At 45.6% G+C, this 22542-nt stretch overlaps 1 protein-coding gene across 3 annotated transcripts in view; it reads right to left on the bottom strand.

Moving 5' to 3' along the window:
- Window positions 1–1403: 1403 nt before the first annotated feature.
- The window catches only part of CRADD (CASP2 and RIPK1 domain containing adaptor with death domain), a 102160-nt gene continuing 81021 nt past the window's right edge, over window positions 1404–22542 (bottom strand). For all 3 annotated transcript variants that reach the window (XM_054028074.1, XM_054028092.1, XM_054028085.1), the window contains one exon: window positions 1404–4792. In XM_054028074.1, the coding sequence (XP_053884049.1) occupies window positions 4491–4792 (302 nt within the window). In that variant the 3' untranslated portion in view covers window positions 1404–4490. The remainder of the gene's footprint in view (window positions 4793–22542) is intronic.

Below are 22542 nucleotides of genomic sequence, written 5' to 3'. Positions count from 1 at the left end.
ACTAACAAAAGGGCGTTTTCCATTCAAAGGGATACTACTGTCAAGTCAAATGTGGTCCTAAATGTCGGCTTTGTAAAAACAAGCTTTTACAAGACCTAAACCAATAGAGACATTTTTACGAATTTAAAAAGAATGACAATGGACAATTTTTTAAAACAACAACGAAATTTCCCTGCAGTATATGCCACCCTATCATTGAAGCATTAAGTTAGGGCATGGGAAAGCTGAAGACAAAACTGATTAGAAAGTCATGGTAAGCCAAAGAGAACCTGACAAATTCATTTTCAATTGTCAAGCCTGAGGAAAAAAACCAAACAGCATAAATAGCGGCAAGTGAACAAGATTTTTAAAAAAGTGTCTGTTTTCCTTTCCTAAGGGCCCTTTCTTTGAACAGCCAAAGTTGACTTCAGTGGTAGTACTGGGAATTCTAGGAATGCAGGATGTAACCTTCAAATGTTATCTGCAAAATAGGTAAGGAGATTTGTTTTAAAAACTATATAGGAAATGCCATACTGGATCAGACCATATAGTCCAGTGTCCTCTCCAGTAGTGGTTGACACCAGCTACTTCAAGGATGGTGCAAGAAACTGTGCAGTAGGTAGTTATGGGATAACCTGTCCACAGAAAAGTTTCTTCCTAACCCCCATCAGTTAGAAGTTGGCTAAAGCCCTGAAGCATGAGGGTTTCTATCGCTTGCAAACATTTTTTGTTTTAATCTTTACTTTGGAACTTAACTCTGGATGTTTTCATTATGTTTAACCCTTCACAGTGACCTTTCAGTGCAGAATGTAAAACACAAAGTTTACCTGATTCAAAGAAGCTGACTCAAGAGTCTATTAACAGTGGCATAAAGTGGTGGGGTATGTTCCATTATTTTGCCACTTACACTCAACATGTAACTTGCACTGGTTTTGTATTCCTCGAGAATCAAATTCTGCCTGGTGTGGTGGATTCAACTCCCTTTGAGACCAATGTATAGTGTTGGTGTGTAACAGCGTGAGAGGGGCTTTACAAAAAAAAAAAAATCTTTCATGCTCTTAGTAACTTCTCCTGCTCCCTGTCTAAGTTTTATTTGCTTAGGGCACCAGAGTGGATGGAGCAGGTGTATGTTACCCTCTTTTGCCACGTACACCTAACATGTAGCTAACACCACTGTTTATATCACTTCTGGATTTGGCCCAGAAATTCCTCCAGGAGTTGCACTTCCCCTCTCCAGGCTACATTTGGCGGAATTAGCCCATGATCTTTATGCTCACACAATCCCATATACATAAGCCGCATTCAGATTGTTTTCAAATAGAATGTATATATGTATGTTGGAATTAAGCAGTTTGAAACAGCAAAATATTATATATATATCTCTAATCTATATTTATATATATAAGAAACATCCAAAATTCAAATTGATTTACATTGTTTTGTTTATTTGGGACTTGTTGATAGAATTACGCTTTAATACATCATAATAGGAGATAATTAAGATGTAAGTGAGGTGTAACAGGATCATGAATGGCTGAAGGTCAGGACTATATTATAGAAGACTAAAAATAAAATACCAGCAGATTGCTTCTGGGCCTGAATGAGCTGATTCTGCCAAACCATACTGTCAGGTACCAGGAGTCCAGAAAACCATGACAAACTGGGCAGCCAGCAGACTGTTCAGATGACCCTCTCCTCCCTAATTTACCTTATGGTTTTGAGAATTGGGGGTACAGGAGAAAAAAAACCCTCAACCCAAAAAACTTTATGAAGACTCTGACCTAGGTGAGAATGCTGAAATAGTCTGCTTGAGGGGTTGCCCATAAATTGATCTCAAAATTCTGGACCCAAACTCTGTTTACCTGCCAAATCAGTCCTCTGTGATGTGTGTCCTTCCCTTGGAGTTAATCCACCAGGAAGGAGTTCTAATGTACTTCTGCCTTGAATCATCAGAAGATCTTGGTTTCATACAGTAGTTGATCTTTCTGATTGTCCACGAATACTCCCCCTGGCAACTGATACATCTACCTGATAGGCAGGAATGAGGCAAATGCTTAGAGCTTCCTGCCAAAAGGAAGAAATGGTGCTAGCTGGCAAGGGAAGAGGAGGCTTATGCTCTAACCACCATTCTGGGATAAAACCTGACCAATGGTACCAGAGAATGGGTCCCATAATTCCAGTAACACAGGTACATGTGGCTGAGATAAAAGGAGCTCCATGTTAGCTGCAGGAAAACTAGGAGACAGCATTGGTACAAAGGAGAGCAGTGGGAGTTCTTCCGCACTGAGTGGGAAAGAAACAAAGTCTTCAGGAATCTTCTTTTCTCCTCTCCCAGAAGGTGATGGGAACCATTGCAGAGTTCTTCTTCATGGAGAAGGGCTGGCTTCTGGGAATGGGTTTGGCCAGACCATGAGGAGGGGTGTTCAGACAAGGGCAGCAGGAATTCTCTGGTTCTATTGAAGACCATGCTTAACCCCAGCCAGCAATGGCAGCCTCTGTCTCTTGGCACCAATAGTTCCCAGATTACCTCTTGCCATCTCAGATTTGAGGTAGCTTGCCAGCTAGTGGCATCACACAGACTGTCATCATAAAATCACAGAATCAGAATATCAGGGTTGGCAGAGACCTCAGGAGGTCATCTAGTCCAACCCCCTGCTCAGAGCAGGAGCAACCCCAACTAAATCATCCCAGCCAGGGCTTTGTCATCCTCCTAGGGTACACCCATGTGACAACACAGATGCAGGACCTCAGTTTTAAAGTTTCATCCAGAAACATCCCATCCACTGAACTTCATGCAATTCCACTTATCTACTGTGGTGGGAGAGAAAGATTAAGTTATTCTTGCTGACATTCAAACCTGTGATGCAAGAGAATCTAGAGACTGCAAACCTGCTGCTTAGACCATTAAACCACCCCTCTGGCTGGGCTTATTGTAAAATTAGAGAGCTCATTTTGGTAGGCCATTTCCCCTCTGGCTTTGAGAACAGTACATATGCTACTAAAGCTAAGAGTAAAATTGCACTTGAGAGGCAGGCTCATCTGGATCCTAGAGCATAAGAACTGCAAAGACTCTAGGGATACAAGGTCATATCCTTGTTTATTAGCCACAGAAGAGAGAAACCAACGTCCGCTACCAGGCACTTCACTGCCATGTCCACAGAACTTTCCTTCACTAGATCCTGCCTATCCTCTTTCTTATTTTATACCCTGAAAAGGGTCCCCAGCTGTCCTGCTCTTCAAGAGATAACATGCTATCACAGCATCCTGCTCCTTGCCATAACTCCTTAGAGCAGGGGTGGGCAAACTTTTTGGCCAGAGGGCCACATCTGCATAGAGAATTGTATGGTGGGCCATGACTGCTCATGAAATTGGGGTTGGGGAGGAGGTGAGGGCTCTGGCTGGGGGTGGGGGTGGGGGCTCCACGGTGAGGACAGAAATGAAGAGTTTAGGATGAGGAAGAGGGTTCTGGGCTGGAGTAGGGGGGCTGGGATGTGGGGTGGGGTGAGGGCTCCGGCTGGGGGTGCAGGCTTTGGGGTGGGGTTGGGGATGAGGGGTTTGGGGTGCAGGAGGGTGCTCTGGGCTGGGATTGAGGGCTTCGGAGGGTGGGAGGGGGATCAAGGCTGGGGCAGGGGGTTGGGGCTCGGGGGGAGACTCAGAGGTGCAGGCTGCCGGCAGCACTTACCTCAAGTGGTTCCCAGAAGCAGCGGCATGTCCCCCCTCTGGCTCCTACACGGAGGTGCAGCCAGGCAGCTCTGCTGCGCGCTGCCTGGTCCGCAGGTGCCGCCCCTGCGGCTCCCATTGGCTGTGGTTCCCGGCCAATGGGAGCTGCGGGGGTGACGCTTGGTGCGGGGGCAGTGTGCGGAGGGAGCCCCCTGGCTGCCCCTACGTGTAGGAGCCGGAGGGAGGCCATGCCGCTGCTTCTGGGAACCGCGCAGAGCGGCCCCCAACCCTGCTCCACAGCTGGAGCGCTGGACTGGGACAGGTCCCAGCCCCACTCCCCAGCAGGAGCTCGAGGGCCGGATTAAAATGGCTGGCAGGCTGGATCAGGCCGTAGTTTGCCTACTCCTGCCTTAGAATATTCTTAAATAATACAATAACAATGGGCAAAGTCCTAAGGGAAATGCTGAGCCCAACAACCTCCCATTACTATTAGCTCAGCACCTCTCCGGATGTGGCTCACTGCTTGCAAAGACTCTAGGAAACTTTAAGCGTCAACGCCTTCTTAACTACATAACATTTGGAAGAAGTATAAAAGTGAACAAAAAGAACGATAATTTCTTAAAGCCTGTTAAAAAATAATCTGGCATACATGTAATTATAAGAGACGTCAAAACTTCCCACAGAGAACTGAAAGCTACAAGGAAGCACAGAGTAATAAAATTACCAAGCTGCTTGTCTGCCATTTCCTTGCTTTCTAATTAAGAGACATCAGAACACTGATAAGTGATTCAGTGAATCCAATGCATTTCATTTAGCAAAAAACTCAAGAGCCTCCAATCGATAACAAGACTTCACTCAAGCATATGCTGGATCACAGAAGGATCCACTTCTCCGGCCATCAGACTGGTGTGCAGACTTTGGATTGTTGCTTTGATTCCAAAACGCTGTCTCCAAAGGACAAATGCAGCCACAATCTGTGACTGCACATTGTGAGGGTGATTGACTTTACATCTGTAGATGTCATTCTGTGACAAACCCAGGTACAGTACAATATGCTCCCACTCAGGCCCCAGACTCCTGGCAAGTTTGTTAATCTGCTGATCTGTTGGTGGGTTCTTCAAAACTTCTGGTGGAATTCCAGTTAACCCGTCATCTGGAAAAAAGCAAAAAACATACATACATCACTAGGCAATATTTTGGGCAAAAAATGGGCAAGGTTAATGCAGCCGGAAGCTTCAACAAAAGGGTTAAGCTTTATGGTTAAAGACTGAATTAATTTAGGGAACAAAACATATATAAAACAGAAGGATTCATTACCAAAAAAAAGTGATAAACTTTGTTATAGGACTCTGAGATTTAGGAAAATAAAAAACCTAGACATTGTGATTCTACTCAGGGTATGTCTACAGAGCCTGTGGAACCAAGCCTCCCAGCCTAGGCTGACAGACTTGGGCTAGCAGGGCTCACTCTAGCATAGGTGCTGGAACTAGGGGCGTGGGGGGTGCTGCCACACCCCCTGGTTTGAAGTGGTTCCCATCATATCCAGCATTTACAGTTTGGTTCAATGGCTCTGTGCCTCCACTATACAAATTGTTCCAGCACATTAGCACTCCAAAAAGAGCTGTGTAGACAGCGCTTTGAAATTGTGGCTTGGGTTGGAGCTCTGGCTCTGAAGCCCCCTCCATCCCCTTCCTAGGCTTCAGGGCCCGAGTGGCAACTTCAGTGCTTACACAGCTAGTTTCAGAGTGCTAGTGTGAGTCCTGCTAGCCAGAGCTTGTCCGCCCGGGCTGGGAGGCTTGCTGTCACAGGCTGGGTAGACATACCCTAAGAGGCCAAGATTTTCAAAACTGACTGGTGATATTGGGTGACTAACTTGAGATCCCTGAGCAGAGGGTGAGTGTTCAGCACTTTCTGAAAAGCAGGCCCCTCTAAGGTGTCAAGCTGGGCACTCAAAATCACCAGTGACTTTTGAAAACTTTGGCCGGATTTTATGTCCTAGTTGCTAAGGACAGAAGGGATCATTCTAGTCTCACCTTCTGCACAAACACAGGCCATAGAATTTCAGCCCGTAATTGCATCAAGCCCATAATTCCTGGTTTAACTACAGTATATCTTTTAGGAAAATATCCAACCTTAAAGACATCAAGGGATGAAGAATCCACCACATTCCTAGATAACTTGTTTCAATGGTTAATTAACCTCACTGTTAAAAATTTGTGCTTTACTTTTAGTCTAAATTTGGATCTTGTTATGCCTTTGTCTGTTATATGAAAAAGCCATCTACTATCAGAAACCTTCTCCCCAGGGAGTTATTTATAGATCATGATCATCCTTTAATCATCCTCTTTTAAAGTTAAATACATTGAGCTTCTTTTGTCTCACTATGAGGCATGCTCAGATCATTCTCATTTCTGATCTCTTTCCAATTTGTCAATGTCCTTTTTGAAGCGTGACCAGGAGGAGTAGACACAGTTTTGCAGTAATGGTCTCACTAAGGCTTTATACAGTGGTAGTAAAATCTCCATACCCCTTCTTATTCCCCTGCTTATATGCCCAATGATCACATTGCACTGTGAGCTCATGTTCAGTTGGCGATCTACAAGTACCCCTAAGTCTTTTATGTGTTGCTGCTTACCAAAATATAATTCCCCATTCTATGAGTCTGATCTACATTAAGTGTGACCTAATGTTCATGCATATAGTTGTATTAAATATATGTACTTCAAATAAGCCTAGCTTACCATGCAATCAAACTTGCTCTGTAGAACTGACCTGTCCTTACATTAGTTACCATTCCACCAGTTTTTGTCATCTGCAAACTTTGCCAGCAATGATTTTATAGTTCCTCCCCAGACCACTGATAGAGATATTGAATAACAGTGGGCCATTAAAAGATCCCTGAGGGATCCTACTAGAAATGTTCCCAGTGGATGGTGATCCCCCATTTACAGTTTTTTTTTTTTTTTTTTTTTTTTTTTTTTTTTGAGATCTAGCAATTAGCCCAGGGGTTCTCAAACTGGGGGTCGGGATCCCTAAAGGGTCGTGAGGTTATTACATGGGGGGTTGCGACCTGTCAATCTCCACTCCAAACTCCACTTTGCCTCCAGCATTTATAATGGTGTTAAATATATAAAAAAAGGGTTTATAGTTTATAAGGGGGTGTCGCACTCAGAGGCTTGCTATGTGAAAGGGGTCACCAGTACAAAAGTTTGAGAACCACTGAGTTAGCCAGTTTTTAATCAATTTCACCAAATTGCCCATGTCTCCTCTCCACTCCTGCCAGCACAATCCCAACCTGCAATGCCCTATCTCACTCAGCTATCTGGCCTCTTCTTATTCACAATCTCCTTCCCATTACAAATTATTTCCCATAATCCCTCTTCCCCAACCCAGTTCCATTCATCTGACCTTCCTCAGATCTCTTTCATGGGATTTCTTCCAGTCTCATGGTCCCAAAACAATTCTTTCGACTGGCTCCTGAATTTTGTCCAAGCTACCCAGTGCTTCCTCCAAAATCCAGACATTTATTGCTCACCTCAAAAAATTCCAATGCACGGCAAGATTTTACTACCAGAGTCACAGACTACAGTACCAGTATAGTCTAGGGTTACCATACGTCCGGATTTTCCCGGACATGTCCGGCTTTTGGGGGCTCAAATCCCCGTCCGGGGGGAAATCCCCCAAAAGCCGGGCATGTCCGGGAAAATCGGGAGGGAGGGCTGGGCCGGGGTCGCGGGGCCGGGCACGCGGTGCCGGGCCGGGAGCCGGGCCGGGGCCGCGGGGTCGGGCCGCCGAGGGGGTGCGCGGGGCCGGGGGGTCGGGCCGGGTGCCGGGCCGCCGGGGGGGTGCGCTGGGCCGGGAGCCGGGGGGTCGGGCCGGGAGCCGGGCCGCTGGGGGGGTGCGCGGGGCCGGGAGCCGGGCCGCCGGGGGGGTGCGCTGGGCAGCGGGGCCGGGAGGTCGGGCCGGGAGCCGGGCCGCCAGGGGGTGCGTTGGGCCGCGGGGCCGGGAGCCGGGGGGTGCGCTGGGCCGTCGGGGCCGGGATCCGGGGGGTGCGCTGGGCCGCCGGGGCCGGGAGCCGGGGGGTGCGCTGGGCCGCCGGGGCCGGGAGCCGGGGGGGTGTGCTGGGCCGCCAGGGGCCGGCTGGCAGTGCTGGGCGGGCCGGGGGTGGTCGGCCGGGGCCGGCACCCCAGGGCCGCAGCCGACCCAGGCTGGAGCCGCCGGGGGGCCAGCCTGGGCCGCACCTCCTCCCCCCACACCGCCCCTTACCTGCCCAGGCTTCCCGCGAATTAAATGTTCGCGGGAAGCAGGGGAGGGGGCGGAGACTTTGGGGAGGGGGCGGAGTTGGGGCGGGGGAGGGGGCGGGGCTGGGGGCGGGGCCAGGGCCCCGTGGAGTGTCCTCCTTTTGGAGGCACAAAATATGGTAACCCTAGTATAGTCCATCCACCAATACAGCTACCCAAGGAAGTGCACAGGCTACCATAGTTAACAGTGTTTAAAATGTTGAAGGAATTGAACATAAAACCTCCTGTAAACCCGAGGGGCCTTCTTGAGTATTCCTTATTTAATTTCAAAGGAACTGAAAAGGATATTTTAGATCTCAATGTGCTGTTCAGAGACACAGTCTTTTGCATGTAAAGTCACAGCTGATACTAGTTACACTGAAAATGATGCAATTAGAAAGAAGGTATTGCAAACATATCTATGAAACCTAGTCATCCTTAGATACTAACTGTCCCTTGAGATTACACCCTGATGCTATAGGCCAATGAATTTTGTCCTCTAAATTTGTTGTCTGGGGGATTGCATCAAAATGGAAGATAAATACCCTCCAAGAGAGCGCTAATTATAGCCTACTGATCTCAATGATGAATAAGCATCCAGCTCCCTACAGCAGAGCCGTTTTATGAAATCTAATTCATAGCTCCAATATCATGCTCATAGTCTCCATCAATGTAACACAGTAACAGTGAAAAGGCAGCACTCCCTTTACATGAAAAGTTTCTTGTAAAATATTTTTTGCATAAAATATCCAGGGCCTGCAGATCATTTGGGTCATTCGAGACTGATGTACACTATCAAGAGCTGTTTTGAATAAAAGAAATAATTACTGTCTAAAAAATATTTTAGGCTGCTTTCATCTTTATGTCTCCAGACTACTAGAAGAGCCCTGGGGGGTTGGATGGTTAACAGAGGACTGATAATGGGCTACTCTGCCTTCCTTAGGTCACCAGTACAAACCCAGCCCAATCAGTACTAGCTGAACAGTATGACCCCCAAATGGCCATTTGGTGGCTTATGGGAAATGAATTGGTGGTCTCAGTCCAGATCACAGTGGATGTAATTTCAAATCAGTTTACAAAAGTGGATTACTTTGGGCCTGATCCACTGAAGTTAATCAATGTCTTTCAACTGACTTCAGTAAGCTTTGAGTCATGCCTTTTGTTGGCAATCTCAGCAAAGGGATCAAGGATGAAATGGGTAAGAAAACTGAACTACCCTCTCATCAGTAGAGGGGGTCTCTCCAGAAAAGGGTTGAGACAACATTGGTGGGGCTGCCCGTACTGCCGCTTCCCAGCTCTGCAAGTAATCAGAGGCCTTCTGTCTCCATAACTAAAAAGCTGAACCCTCCGTGAACAAATATTTAACTAAAACTAAAATTAAAAAGATATGGCACAGTATAACTATGGTTATATTGTACTTTGGCTGATAATATCTCGTGGTAATACAGTTATTATTATGCTTAGTTACTAAATATAAAATGACTGCTCCCCTCCCCCCAAAGAACTGTTATCTGCCAATCTCCTGTGATCTTTGCTCTCATACCAAACTGTTTACATTATCTGGGCACTAGCAATAAGATGATTTTATGCTGAGGATATTGAAATGTGATTATGCAGGGAGGCTTGACAAAAACACGTTATCCTGCCCTTCCATTCTCTAATATTAAACAGATTTCTACATCTAGTTGTGACCCAGGAAACCCTTGGTGCCAACTAGCAGAAAGCACAGGGCTTGGATAGGGTTTTACAGGGATCTCCTGGGTCAGATATCTGCATGATAACTCACCAAAAGGTGGCATGAAAGGTCTCTACCGAGAGCCGGTAGCCCACTGCTTGCCATAACCATTGCAAAATGTATGTAGGGATAATATTTAAGGAGTTATGTATCTACACTGAAAATTACACCTCTACCCCGATATAACACTGTCCTCTGGAGCCAAAAAATCTTACCGCGTTATAGGTGAAACCGTGTTATATCGAACTTGCTTTGATCCACCGGAGTGCGCAGTCCCGCCCCCCCGGAGCACTGCTTTACCGTGTTATATCCAAATTTGTGTTATATTGGGTTGCGTTCTATCGGGGAGAGGTGTATGTTCTTAAGGTCTTAGAGTAAGGGAGGTCACCAAGAGGTAACATACCTTGGACATATTCCTTTCAGGTAGGAGGTAGCAGATACTTATATCCCTGTCTGATCATTTGTGTATTGTCTGCCTCACACTGGAGGCCTATTTGCATACTGAGCCAGGTGCCAGTCAAAAAGCTGCGAAATCTTCAAAAGAGAAAATCTATAGTAAGAAACAGATACAGCAGGTGGAGTGTCCTGTTTATGGAAGTAGACAAAAGATGGGACTGGTACATACTGGAGGGGCAAAGAAACTCACTCGGTCATCCTTCACCTAGGAGACAAGCTGACAGGTTGTCTATCTCATGAAAGGAGGATTACAGCCAAGCCTGGTTGTAAAGCGCTGCAAGGATTTTGGGTGAGCATTGCTCTAAGACACGAAAATACCTTAGTAGTTAAGTCTAAACTTTAGGATGAGTGTTATGATTTTGTTTTATAGGTAATTATTTCTTTCCACTACTTCTACTTGCTACTACTTCAGTCTCTGTACTTTGTTAAATAAACTTATAATTAATTTCATTATGAATAGGGTCCTACCAAATTCACGGTCCATTTTGGTCAATTTCACGGACATAGGATTTTAAAAATAAGAAGTTTCATGATTTCAGCTATTTAAATCTGAAATTTCACGGTGTTATAATTATAGGGGTCCTGATTTATAAAGGAGTTTTGGGGGGGTCCACAAGGTTACTCTAGGGGGAGTTGCGGTACTGCTACCTTTACTTCTGAGCTGCTACTGGCAGAGCAGCTGCTAGCAGCAGTGCAGAAGTAAAGATGGCATGGTATGGTATTGCCACTCTGACTTCTGTGCTGATGCTGGCAGGGTGCTGCCTTCAAGCTGGGCACCTGGCCAACAGCGACTGCTATCCAGCCGCCCAGATCTGAAGGCAGCACAGAAGTAAGGGTTGCAATACCATGACCCCCATAAAATAACCTTGCGACCCTCCTGCAACTCCCTTTTGGGTCAGGCCCCCCAATTTGAGAAATGCTGGTCTCCCCCGTGAAATCTGTATAGTATAGGGTAAAAGCACACGAAAGACCAGATTTCAGGGGGGAGAGCCCAGATTTCATGGCCAGTGATGCATTTTTCATGGCCGTGAATTTGGTAGGTCCCTAATTGCTAATTGCTGTGCATTAAGTGGAGCGGTGATCCAAGGTCAATCTGGTAAGCTGGGATGTACTGTTTCTTTGGAAACAGTGAATCTGTGTATACTGCAAGTGTCCAGCGGACGAGGGGCTGGACACTCCAGGGAGATTGCGGGGCTCAAGGTTTGGAGAGCGACTATTGCTGCTTCTGCAGAGTAGCAGTGGAGTCTGCAAAGACTAAAGGGGAGTGTTTGAGTTGATGGTGGTGTTGGGGAGCTGATCCACGCCAGGCACAGACAAGGCTTCCTCATGCTAAGGGCAGATGCGGTAGTGAGATGCCTGGCAACTCATACCCCTGGGAAGCATCACACAAGTATCTTGCCTTCAATATGTTATCAGCCCTTTAATAATAAATAAGCATCATCATCATCATCATAAATAAAACCCATCCAGGAAATTTTTTAATCTTCTATTTAATCCAATACGGGTGTACATGTTTCTGGGATGTTAGCCAGATGTTATATTTAATACGAAGCACTGTTATTTGAGTCCCATTCTATACTCGGTGCTGATTCTTTTTCATATATAGTAGCATATAGTTATTGGAACATTTGGGATAGCTAGATAATGTTATCTAGATATATAAAAATTGTTGTATCTTTAGTGAGAAATATTTAAATAGGCCATTTTAGATACAAATTCTAAGTTACATAAAAGAGGGTTGAGGTTTATTATTATTATTACTGTTTTACAAAAGCAAAGGCATTTCAGTTGAGGGTGAAATGTGCTATACAATTGAGGCCTTAGTCTTTAACATATTGTTCAGATACTACAAGTAATTTGTAGTAACTACAAAGTATCCCCTTAAATACTACTTCAGTGTGCTCTAGTGAGCCTAGGTGTTGGGGCCACATAGCAAATTTCAATGAACAAGGATCAAACTCAATCCTTTTCTTTCAGTCCTGATGCATGAAAACTGGATTGCACCTTCCAAAGCCCTGTCTGCTTCCATTTCTAAGGGCTAGTCTAAACTAGATGCAGCTGTGCCACTGTAGAGCATCTGGTGAAGACGCTCTATGCTGAAATGGCAAAGCTCTCATTAACTTTAGTGGTGCAAAATTGGGGGGAGGAGTGTGTGTGTTCCTGAGCTTCCAGACCACTGCATAGACAGGAGGATGGTACCACGCTGGTGAAAGCAGAAAGCAAATAGAATCAGGATCTAAACAGAACATACCATAAACGTGTACCCAGACACAACATGGCTCTCCCTTACTAATCCAAACAGCACAGCCTTAAGTGGGGCAAAATGGCAGGATGCCACCTGTGAATTCCCTTGTTCCTCAGGGCTTTTCTGACTTACTGCAGCCTAAAGGGGCGATTGAACAGCCACGGGTCATTGAAGCATTCCAGTAATCCCCTATGCCAATGGCAGTGAGGGGAGATGGCATAAAGCTAACCAAAGCAGGCTTTATGCCACCTTGAGATTTTCTTATGTCAGGGGACTCCCCAGCTGGCCATGTGAGTCAGCTTTAGCGCTGGTTTGCGTCACTCATCAGGGCCAAGGATCCGGTCTTCCATTCCCAAGATTGTTGGAAGTCATTAGGAAGTGCGTAATTCCCGCAGAGTTCACAGCAAGCGTATCAATATTCTCAGTGATGACTTTAACCTCTGGCCCTCACTCAGAGCACAGTTCTTCCCTGAAAAGTGCTAAAGAAAAAAGGCAGCCTGGGGCTCAACGTTTCTCATCTCTCAGTGACCTCCACAGCAAATCTGCGCACTTGACAAATCGAGCGAGCCAACAGCCCGTCACACTCAGAAGACACATTTCATTTTTTAAAGGAATTTAACACCAAATTGCTCTCCCTGCAGCCCCCTACAGGCCTATGCACTTGCTTAACTGAAACACATCACAGATCTAACAGCAGGTACTGAACTGGTACACACAAAGCTGCCAGGTTCTGTCCTGCTCCAGATGTGATATATTATACAAATTATTTAAAGAGTGAATGTTGCGAATAGCAAATGATTTGCATGTAGCTATAAACTCAGGGCATAGAGTGGAACAGAATTTGGCAGCTCTGGCTGGTAGCTGGGTGGGGGCAGCAAAATCCGAGTGGGAAGCATGGGGAGAGGGGTGCTGCGATGATTGGTGCTGTAACAGAGCAGAGTGCTGGGCCCCAGAGACAGGGAACCCCCCAGGGGGAGGTAAGAAGTGCTTGTGCTGCTTGTTGCAGGGTAGGATAGAGTGAGCTGGGAGCTCTGGAGGCCGGGGGATAGAGGGTGTTGTGGCTCCTGGGTGGGGGCACCTGGCAGAGGTGGTGGTGGGGAATAGAAGGTTCCGGGGCTCCCTGGAAGCAGTGGGGGGGTGGGGGAAGGGAATTTTGCTGGGGATGGGGTAGCTTAGCTTGGTTTGTACTGAGGGCAACCTGAGGCCGATATCAGGCCTCCCTCTTGTGCTGTCACCCTTCCCAGCTTCTCTTCCTGGCTGCTCCTTCTTGGCCCCGTTCCATCAGGCAGAACTACAGGCAAATGCCTGCAGCATATCCAAATGCATGAGCTCAAGGCTGCCCTGCAGGAATGCGTGACTGGACTGTCAGATACATGTCCTGAGAGATGCATGATATTTGTCAGCCCTGCACAGTGTACAGCACCAAGCCCCTTCTTTGCACTTTGCAAATACTTGACAATGAGAATGAAATATTACAGTGATGTTACAGTTATTCTAAACTTCAAAGGGCTCGAATTGCTCAACATTGATGCGGTCAGACAAATTACCCAGGCTATCTCCCAATTTCTGACGCTGTGCAAATTAGACATCGAACTTGCTCAGAGGAAGAAAAATGGCACTTTGCAACAGCTCCAAATAAATCATATATTCTGGAATAGGAAGATATTACGTATGTAGGTACCACCCCCTTTCCACCCTGTCTACTAATAGGATGGAAGAGTCTGAACCAAAGCCCATTCAAATCAATGGTGGTCTTTCCACTGGCATCAATGGTTTTGGAAAAGTATTTCAAGGGTCAAGGAAAATAAATTAAATTTAAATAAATAAATTTAAATTAATGGAGATATCCCATCTCCTAGCACTGGAAGGGACCTTGAAAGGTCATCGAGTCCAGCCCCCTGCCTTCACTAGCAGGACCAAGTACTGATTTTGCCCCAGATCCCTAAGTGGCCCCCTCAAGGATTGAACTCACAACCCTGGGTTTAGCAGGCCAATGCTCAAACCACTGAGCTATCCCTCCCCCCCAAAATGGATTTAGATGCTGTAATATTTGAACTTAGGCAAACAGGTTGGATATGTTAGAAAGTTTTCCTTATCAAAGTCAATTAAAGTAATATAGATTAAAACATTCTTTAGACTGTACAGAACTCCCTGTAGGTGTCGCTGTGTATAGGAATCTGTCTGTGCTGTTACACGTATGAGCAATGAGTAACATTTCTTCACCTTGGGAGAACATGTCCATGATGCAAGATTTTGGCAGGCCCTGCCCTAATCTCTCCCCACTGCTCCCCTGGAAGAGGTTTTTACTTACTACTTAGCCTCGCCTACTCCTCATAACCCAGTATAAGGACATCTGCTTGTAGTCCTGTCTCATAATTGCTGCCAAGAAATAGCTAACCTGTAAGTGGAAACTCCCTTTTCCTTGAATTACAGAATGGAATCACTATTTTGGAAAACCCTATTGATGGAAAAGCTATCTGCAGAAACTATGGGCCAGATTCTTTTCTCAGTAACACCTCAGTATAAATCCAGAGTAACTCCACTGCCTGCTGTAGAGTGTGATCAAGCTCTGAGTCTGGCCTATTAAATATACAGACTATATTGCAATATGGAATCTGTACCAAGAGTAGAATGAGGAAAACAACACAAGCCTTCCAAAACTTGCATAATACTTTTCAGGTTCAGTTAGCACTTACCTGTTTATTCCCCATTCCCTCAAACCTACTGTAGCACAGGCTTTAATGAGAAAAGTATGTCAGTTTGGGATACTGCTGAGTTAGGTATATACTGTAGGTATAGTTTTGCTCTGCAGCCCTTGTTTTCATGTCTGAATTAATTTAGGATGGTATGAAGCCTGTATAACTGGATAGCTTCTAATCTGATGAAGGCCAACAAAAAAGTCATTAAAATGCAGAATATGTATAGTACCAGAAATCACAGCCACTGACAAGTATCCATAGGACATGATATTTAGTATTTCTATTTATTGTAACTGACTGAGCAAAGCTGCTAATAAAAATGGAAGACAAAAATAAAATATGGTTTGCCATATCCTTTGAAATGGTTCTACATGGAGTCCACATGTTCTCCCAAACCTTAAGCATCCAGTAGTGAACGTTGGTGACTTTAATAGTCATCATAACGAATGAGGTTATATGACTGCAGACCCAAAACAGCGAACAGCTGTTGGAGTTGGCAACAAATCATGATCTCGCATTGGTCCATGACCCTAAGCAGCGTGGTATCTTCCATTCAGCACATTGGAATAGGGACTACTGCCCAGACCTGTGCTGGGTCACGTCGTATGCCAATCACACACAGCCAACAGTGTGTGCTGTACTTAATGATTTTCCATATAGATAACATTGTCTGGCGTTGATTCAGATGGGAATGCATCTTCCAATTATAAGGAGCGTACCAAAGCCTAGATCAAATTTCCAGAAGGCAGATTGCGACTCCTTTACAGAGTACTTAGAAAGGAGCATTGTAACCATCCTATTAAACATCATCTCCAGGCAAGATGCAAACCATTGTTTCTGTTGTGCCATTTTTAAAGCTGCAAGTGCAACAATTCCACACAGCTTCCGACCAATGTACATTCCATATCTGAACAAGGACTATGCAGACTTGCTGAGGCAGTATGAGCAGTCAGGTGATCTGGAGATTGCGGACCATCTTATAGAATCATTGGATGTCACTTGCCAGGCTCGATTGGAGGAAGCAAGAGTGGTGCCTGACTTTATGTGGTCAAGCCGGAAAAATTGCAGCTTAACGTAGTCTAGGTATAGCTCAATATCCATGTGCACTAATCAGGCTGGCAGTTACTCCAAATCAGATTGCCAATCATCTGTTGAAGGTCACCAAAGCTCCTGTTGACAGAGCTGTCAAACGACAAGTACATGATGAATGGCAATGTTTCCGAAGGAGTAATCCAGCTGATGGTAAAATGGTAAATGGTAAACTAGTCTGGAATTGGATAAAGTGCCAAATAATTTAAAAATCTGTACAGCTCCTGGATAGGATAGAATTGCGCCTGAGTTCATGAAACATCTGGGTTCTTGAGCTCAGGAATGGCTCATCTGGTTTTTCAACAGAGTTCTGTGGAAATCCAGACTGCCTAGAATCTGGTGCCAAGCGAAGGTCATTGCCTTGCTGAAACCTGGGAAAGATCCACACTTGCCTTTGAGCTATAAACCAATTTCACTTCTAAGCATCTGCTTTAAGGTGCTTGAGCATCTTATTTCAGCAAGAATTTCACCATCTGTGGAAGCATACTGGCACCACAGCAAGCTAGTTTTTGCCGCAGTTGTATATGTGATCAAGTGCTGGCACTTACAACTTCCATCAAAAATGGATTCCAACATAAGCTGAAGACTGGTGTCAGTTTTCCTTGACCTGACCGTGGTATATGGTATGGTTTGGCACGTGGTCCTTTTGGTGAAATTGTCTAGAACTAGGCCAAGTTGGTTAGTTTGTGCAATGGCTCTGTTTTTGAGAAATCGCCATTTCCGTGTGCATATCGGTTATAGAAAAAGTGCTTGGAAGCACCAAAAGAATGGCCTCCCACAAGTAGCAATATTATCTCCAACATTATTCAACTTATATTCAAATGACCTGCCATATACTGGGTCTCACAAGTTTGTTCATGCAGATGACATATGCCTCGGCACTCAGTCACACTTTTTTGACATACTTGAAAGTGTTCTGAACGAGGCTATGGTCAATTATTGTCGTCGGTGGTGCCTGATACCAAATGGAAATAAGGCGGTGTGAGGTGTCTTCCACTTACATCATACACAAGTGGACAGAGAGCTGAATATAGTTCTTAATGGTCAGAGAATAAAGCATGATTCACACCCAGACTATCTAGGCATCATGTTGGATAGAACTCTCACATATTGTGACCATCTTACAAATATAGCGAGTAAGGTCAAAACGTGCAACAACCTGCTCTACAAATTGGCTGGAATGACATGGGGTGCCAATGCCCAAACATTACACACTTCAGTCTTGGCACTCTGTTATTCAGAGGCACAGTACTGGGCTCCAGTACAGGCTCATTCATCTCACACAAAGATGATTGACGTACAACTTAATTCCACCATGCATATTATTTCAGGCACACTTAAATCTAATCCTCTACTATGGTTACCAGTTCTCTGCAACATTGCTCCACCCAGTGTTTGCAGAGAGGAAAGCGTAGCAAAGCTTGTCACAAAATTGCGTGATATACCACATCTACTGTTAATTAAAGACTTGTTTAATCCACCACATGGTTGTCTGCCCTCACAGCACCCATTGTGGATAAGTTTACCAGGTGAGGGACTTATGGTAGAGGACACGTGGAGAGTTTCATGGTCCACAGAGAAAGTGACAAATAATGATCTTGTCTCTGACCCCACTTGATGTCAACCCGGGTTTGATTTACCATGAAGGCAATGAAGCCTTCTGAACCAATTTCATACCAGACATGGAATTTGTGATGCAGCGGAATTTTGGTGGTGTTTTAGAGAGAGTCCACTCTATCAATGTGGGCAGCCACAAACCACGACACACATTGTTGAGGACAGCAAAATGACTTAACTTTCTGGAGGTCTTCCTGACTTGAACATGGTTGATAAGAACACTGTGACTTGCCTTGACTGGATTTCATATGCCAAATACATAAATAACCAGTATCAGTATATTTTTCAAAACATTTTGAATGAAAGGATAGGAAGTTCTTTGTCTTTTTAGTGTAAATACATCTGAAGCTAACACAATGCTACTAAATTTGTGAACTAAATTATAGCCCTGATTCTGCAACAGTGAAGTCGTTTGGAATTATAAAACTGGCCTCAATGGGAGCAGGATCCACCCCTATGTTATCAGTTTGAATCACTCCATGCCAAAATCTTTATATTGCAAGCATTACTGTATTAATTGGTAAATACATTTCACTTAATGATGTTGGATATTAGAATGTGACACTTTATCAATCTCCTTCCTTTCCATATTTGTATGAAAACAATAGATTGTGAGAAGCTAAATGCATTTCTGGTATGATAAAAAAAATGGCTCAAAAAGTGGCAGAGAATTTTGGAATCTAAGAGTAGTTCATGAATGTGGAGGATTCCACTGCAGCTTAATAAAATTTGCTTATTTAAAAGTTCAGGTATAGCTGATTCACTTGCTAATCATTGCATAGCAGCTTCAAAGGTGGCAGCCAGAATATTAAAACCTGGAACATATTATATGCACCAAAACCATGACAAAAATACTGTATATTCAGAATCCTTGGTAATGTGTTTCTTTTTTATTTTTTTAACAGTAATTAAAAAACAAAGCAGCACCTCACTAACCATTTCTAAAAGCAGGGCCGGCTCTGGCTTTTTGGCCGCCCCAAGCAAAAAACAAAACCGCGGTGGCCAGAATGGCAAAGCAAAAAAAAACACAACCAACCCACAGCGCGGCCGGAGCCAGGGTGCAGGGGGACTCCCTGCCCTGCAGATGTGCCCCGGCTAGCGGGGGAAGGGGGAGGGAGCGGGGGGAGAGAGAGAAGGGGGGCGGCCAGGGCTTCAGCGGGGTACTGCCATGCCGCCCTGCCGTGAGGGCTCCGCACCACTCCGGTCGGCTGGGAGGGAAGGACGCGGGCTGCCCTGCCGGGCTTGCTGCAGGGCGATCCCGTCCTCCACGTCGCTGCCCCCTACAGGGCGGCCGGAGTGGAACAACAACAACAACAAAGGGATAGGGAGGGATAGCTCAGTGGTTTGAGCATTGGCCTGCTAAACCCAGGGTTGTGAGTTCAATCCTTGAGGGGGCCACTTGGGAATCTGGGGCAAAATCAGTACTTGGTCCTGCTAGTGAAGGCAGGGGGCTGGACTTGATGACCTTTCAAAGTCCCTTCCAGTTCTAGGAGATGGGAAAAGCAGCCGTGCCGCCCTAGGATTGGGCGGAATGCCGCCTCCTACAAGCTGCTGACCCAAGAACCAGCTTCCTCGGCTGGTGCCTGGAGCCGGCCCTGTCTAAAAGCTAAGCAGTTTTCCTGAACAATCTGTCTGATTTAGCATTTTCTACTCCCACCCCCTGTGACAGATTTATGTTACCAATTTGCCTGAGGCATCAGGTGATTAGGCTGAGGCCGCAGGATTGTTAGGGGGAGGAGATGACAGAGCACACCAAGTGACTGAGTCTAAAGCTTTATTAATAAAATAACAGCGGAGTGCTGGGGGGTTTTCATATTATTTAGAGGAAGGAAGAAAGCGTTAGTGCCCCAAGCCCCAACCCACTTTTTTACTTACACACGCGGTACCCGGAGCTGGCCAAGCCTGGGTGTAACGTATGAAGAAGGGCGGGAAGAGGTGGACGGGAGTTTTGTTTTATACATAGGTTGTCCGAAGTCGGCTGTTGATCTCCGATTTGCTTTAGCTTTTAGGAGGGTTTTAAGTTTTGGGGGGCGTTTTGTTTAGGGACCTTTGTTTTCCATGCTTTTTGTACCAGTTTAAACCAGCTTTTTGTGGCCTTTTCAGCGTTCCCAAAACACACCGGTGTTAGGGACGTGAGACAGCTGTTTTTTCCCTTGCTGGCCTTCACTGTCTCCCTATTTTTGGGGCGTTGGGTAAGATCCAGGTACAGCTGCAGGTTTTTTGGCTGTATAGAGTTTGTTTGAGCGCAGTGACCTTGGACTGGAGCCGGCGTCTTATCTTTGGGCTGAGCTGAGTTGTCGCGTTAACCCGTTTTCTTTTCCCTTCCTCCCCCTTCGGCCTCTTGCAACCTGCAAAGGAATTTTTTACTTTACACTTACACCTTTAACCCTTCCCAAAATGCCTTGCGATGCTTGCAACAGCATTAGCAACATACAATGCTGATCTGCCTCCGCAGGGGACCCCTTGAGGAAGGGGGCCATTGCGTTGTGACATTCCCCCCCCCTTGACCCCGAGTCAACATTTTGTTGTGAGGGGTCACCACTTAGGTTTCCATCTTCCCTCAGACACGGTGGCTAAGGTTACTGTTGGTTTTCTACATAAACAGCAATACAGCACAAACAAAATGGTTAGGGTAGCAACAATTGCACACACTAGCTAGTAGTGGCTTTTGGCTTTATTAGTAACATAGCATAACACGTCCCCCTGTTGACATAGATGCCCCATTAGGATGGCTGTAACAAAGGCAGCTTTTTTCAGATTAAACGTGTGCTGCAACACCGTAAAGGAAGAGGCATTTGTCTGGAATACAGTCAGTTGTTCCCGGGTGTGCGTCAGGGGCAGGAAAACATTGGGTGTAATTCATGAAAAATTAAACACAACATAATTAGAGATATTAACCATTCTTTGCATAACCCCGGGCCAATGCACCCTAAGTTTTTTTTTGTTTTTGTTTTTGTTTTTAACTCAGGCATGCTACGGCTGAGGGTGTATGCACCGAGGACTGTTTGCTTGGAGCGAGAATTACTAAGTTTTTCCTCCTTTTACCTGGGACTTTTACAACTGGGGGTATACCCACCTGCACCCTTCCCCCGCCAACCAGGGTGGAGAGAGGAATGCTAAACCTTTTTCCGTTTCTCAGGCATACTACGGCTGAGGGTGGGCACACCTTTAATCATAAAATTTTTAAAATGAAATACCAACAGTGCCGGACAGAGCAAACCTGAAATACCAAGGGCAGAACAGTTGGTGCGCTCCACAGGGCCTCCCGCCCTCTGCAATTCTCCACAAAAACGGTGACAGATTTATGTTACCAATTTGCCTGAGCTGTTCTGCAGTCACGGGAGGTGGCATCATTGATGGGTTCACGGCTGGACGCATGGGCATTAGGGAGCACGGACACGGAAGTCCAGCTGCCCGGCCCGGTGGTGTCCCGGGAGGCTAGTGAACTCAATGCCCGTGCCATGTGGGAGGCAACAAGAAGGAACAAAACCCTGTTGCCTCTTTCAAAGGCGGGTGAGGACCTCTCCCGGTTGGAGAGGGCTCTCACCAAAGTCAAATACAATCCCTGGGGTTCCATGGCGGAGCTTCAAAAAGGCATGCATACTTGGCATAAACCGTTATGCCAAGTATAAAAAGCAAAAGCGTAAACACCTAGGGGCAGCTGTGAAATTAATATAAACTGTAGCAGCCATGTGGTATCAAATGCTGTTGGGGCAGAAAGAGGAGTTAGGGAGAAGGGAAGACGTGTGTACCTCACAGCTGGTGGAAATTGAGCAGCTAAAAGCGCAAATCGCTAACCAGGTGGCAACCCAAGCCTATGCCCAAAACAAGTTGAAGGCCTTAAAACAGAACTTCCAAGCGGAAAAAGTGAAATGCACCCGCTTGAAAGCACTGGCTAAGCAAGTACCGGTCCTTCAGAAACTCGTCAAAAATTTAACCATTCGTGCCCAGCATACGCAGCAGCAGCAGCAGCAGTGTTAGCCATAAAAAAAAAAAAATCAAACAGTTAAAATGCCAACTGGTGCGTTCTGTCCAGGTGGCAGCCATTACAGCGGGTAAAGGGGAAGAAAGTCGTATGTACGGCACTCCCAACTACAAAAAAGAGCCCCCCGTGGGGTGATTACGAAGAGGAAAGGGACCAGAAGGGGTGGGGGCTAGTTGAGGAGCCCACTCTGTTTGCTAAATTGCAAGTAAAAAAAAAAGCCTGTGCCCATGAAAAGGGACAGTTCAATAGGAAAAATAGGACACCACCAATTAAGTATTTGAGCCCCTTTGACATTAAATAGATTAGGAACAGTGAAGTCCCTGGTGGATTTTATGTGATCCTGACTCTTTCCCCTTTTTGGATATGAGGGAGAGAGAGAAAGAAATTATTTGAATTGATGGTAAGCTACAGTTGAGAAGCAGAGTAAGATTACAACAATTTTTACCTCAGCACCATAATGGTATCCACAGCATGAACTACTTGCTTCCCAACTGTTGCTTACCATCAATTCTAATCATTTATCTCTCTCTCTCTCTCTCTCTCTCTCTCACACACACACACGGTGAGATCCATGAGTCTATAGAGTTTAGACTCAAATGCATAGAAGTAAAATGGTACAGATGCAAAGAAAACACTCCCTCACCTCTTATATTGTCTGTTCCCTATTTAAAAGGGGTAACTATGCATTACAAACATTGTGGACCTGACTCCGTTACACTAAGGCCGCTTTACACTGCTTTAAGAAATTTGCTTTGTTGTTTTTTTACTAGTTGAAGTATATAAAGCTGAAAGCAGAC

This window comes from Malaclemys terrapin, chromosome 1 (genome assembly GCF_027887155.1).
Source record: "Malaclemys terrapin pileata isolate rMalTer1 chromosome 1, rMalTer1.hap1, whole genome shotgun sequence".
Classification (NCBI taxonomy): Eukaryota; Metazoa; Chordata; order Testudines; family Emydidae; genus Malaclemys; species Malaclemys terrapin.
Note: the sequence above shows the minus strand (reverse complement) of the source record. Positions and strands in the feature narration are given on the sequence as shown.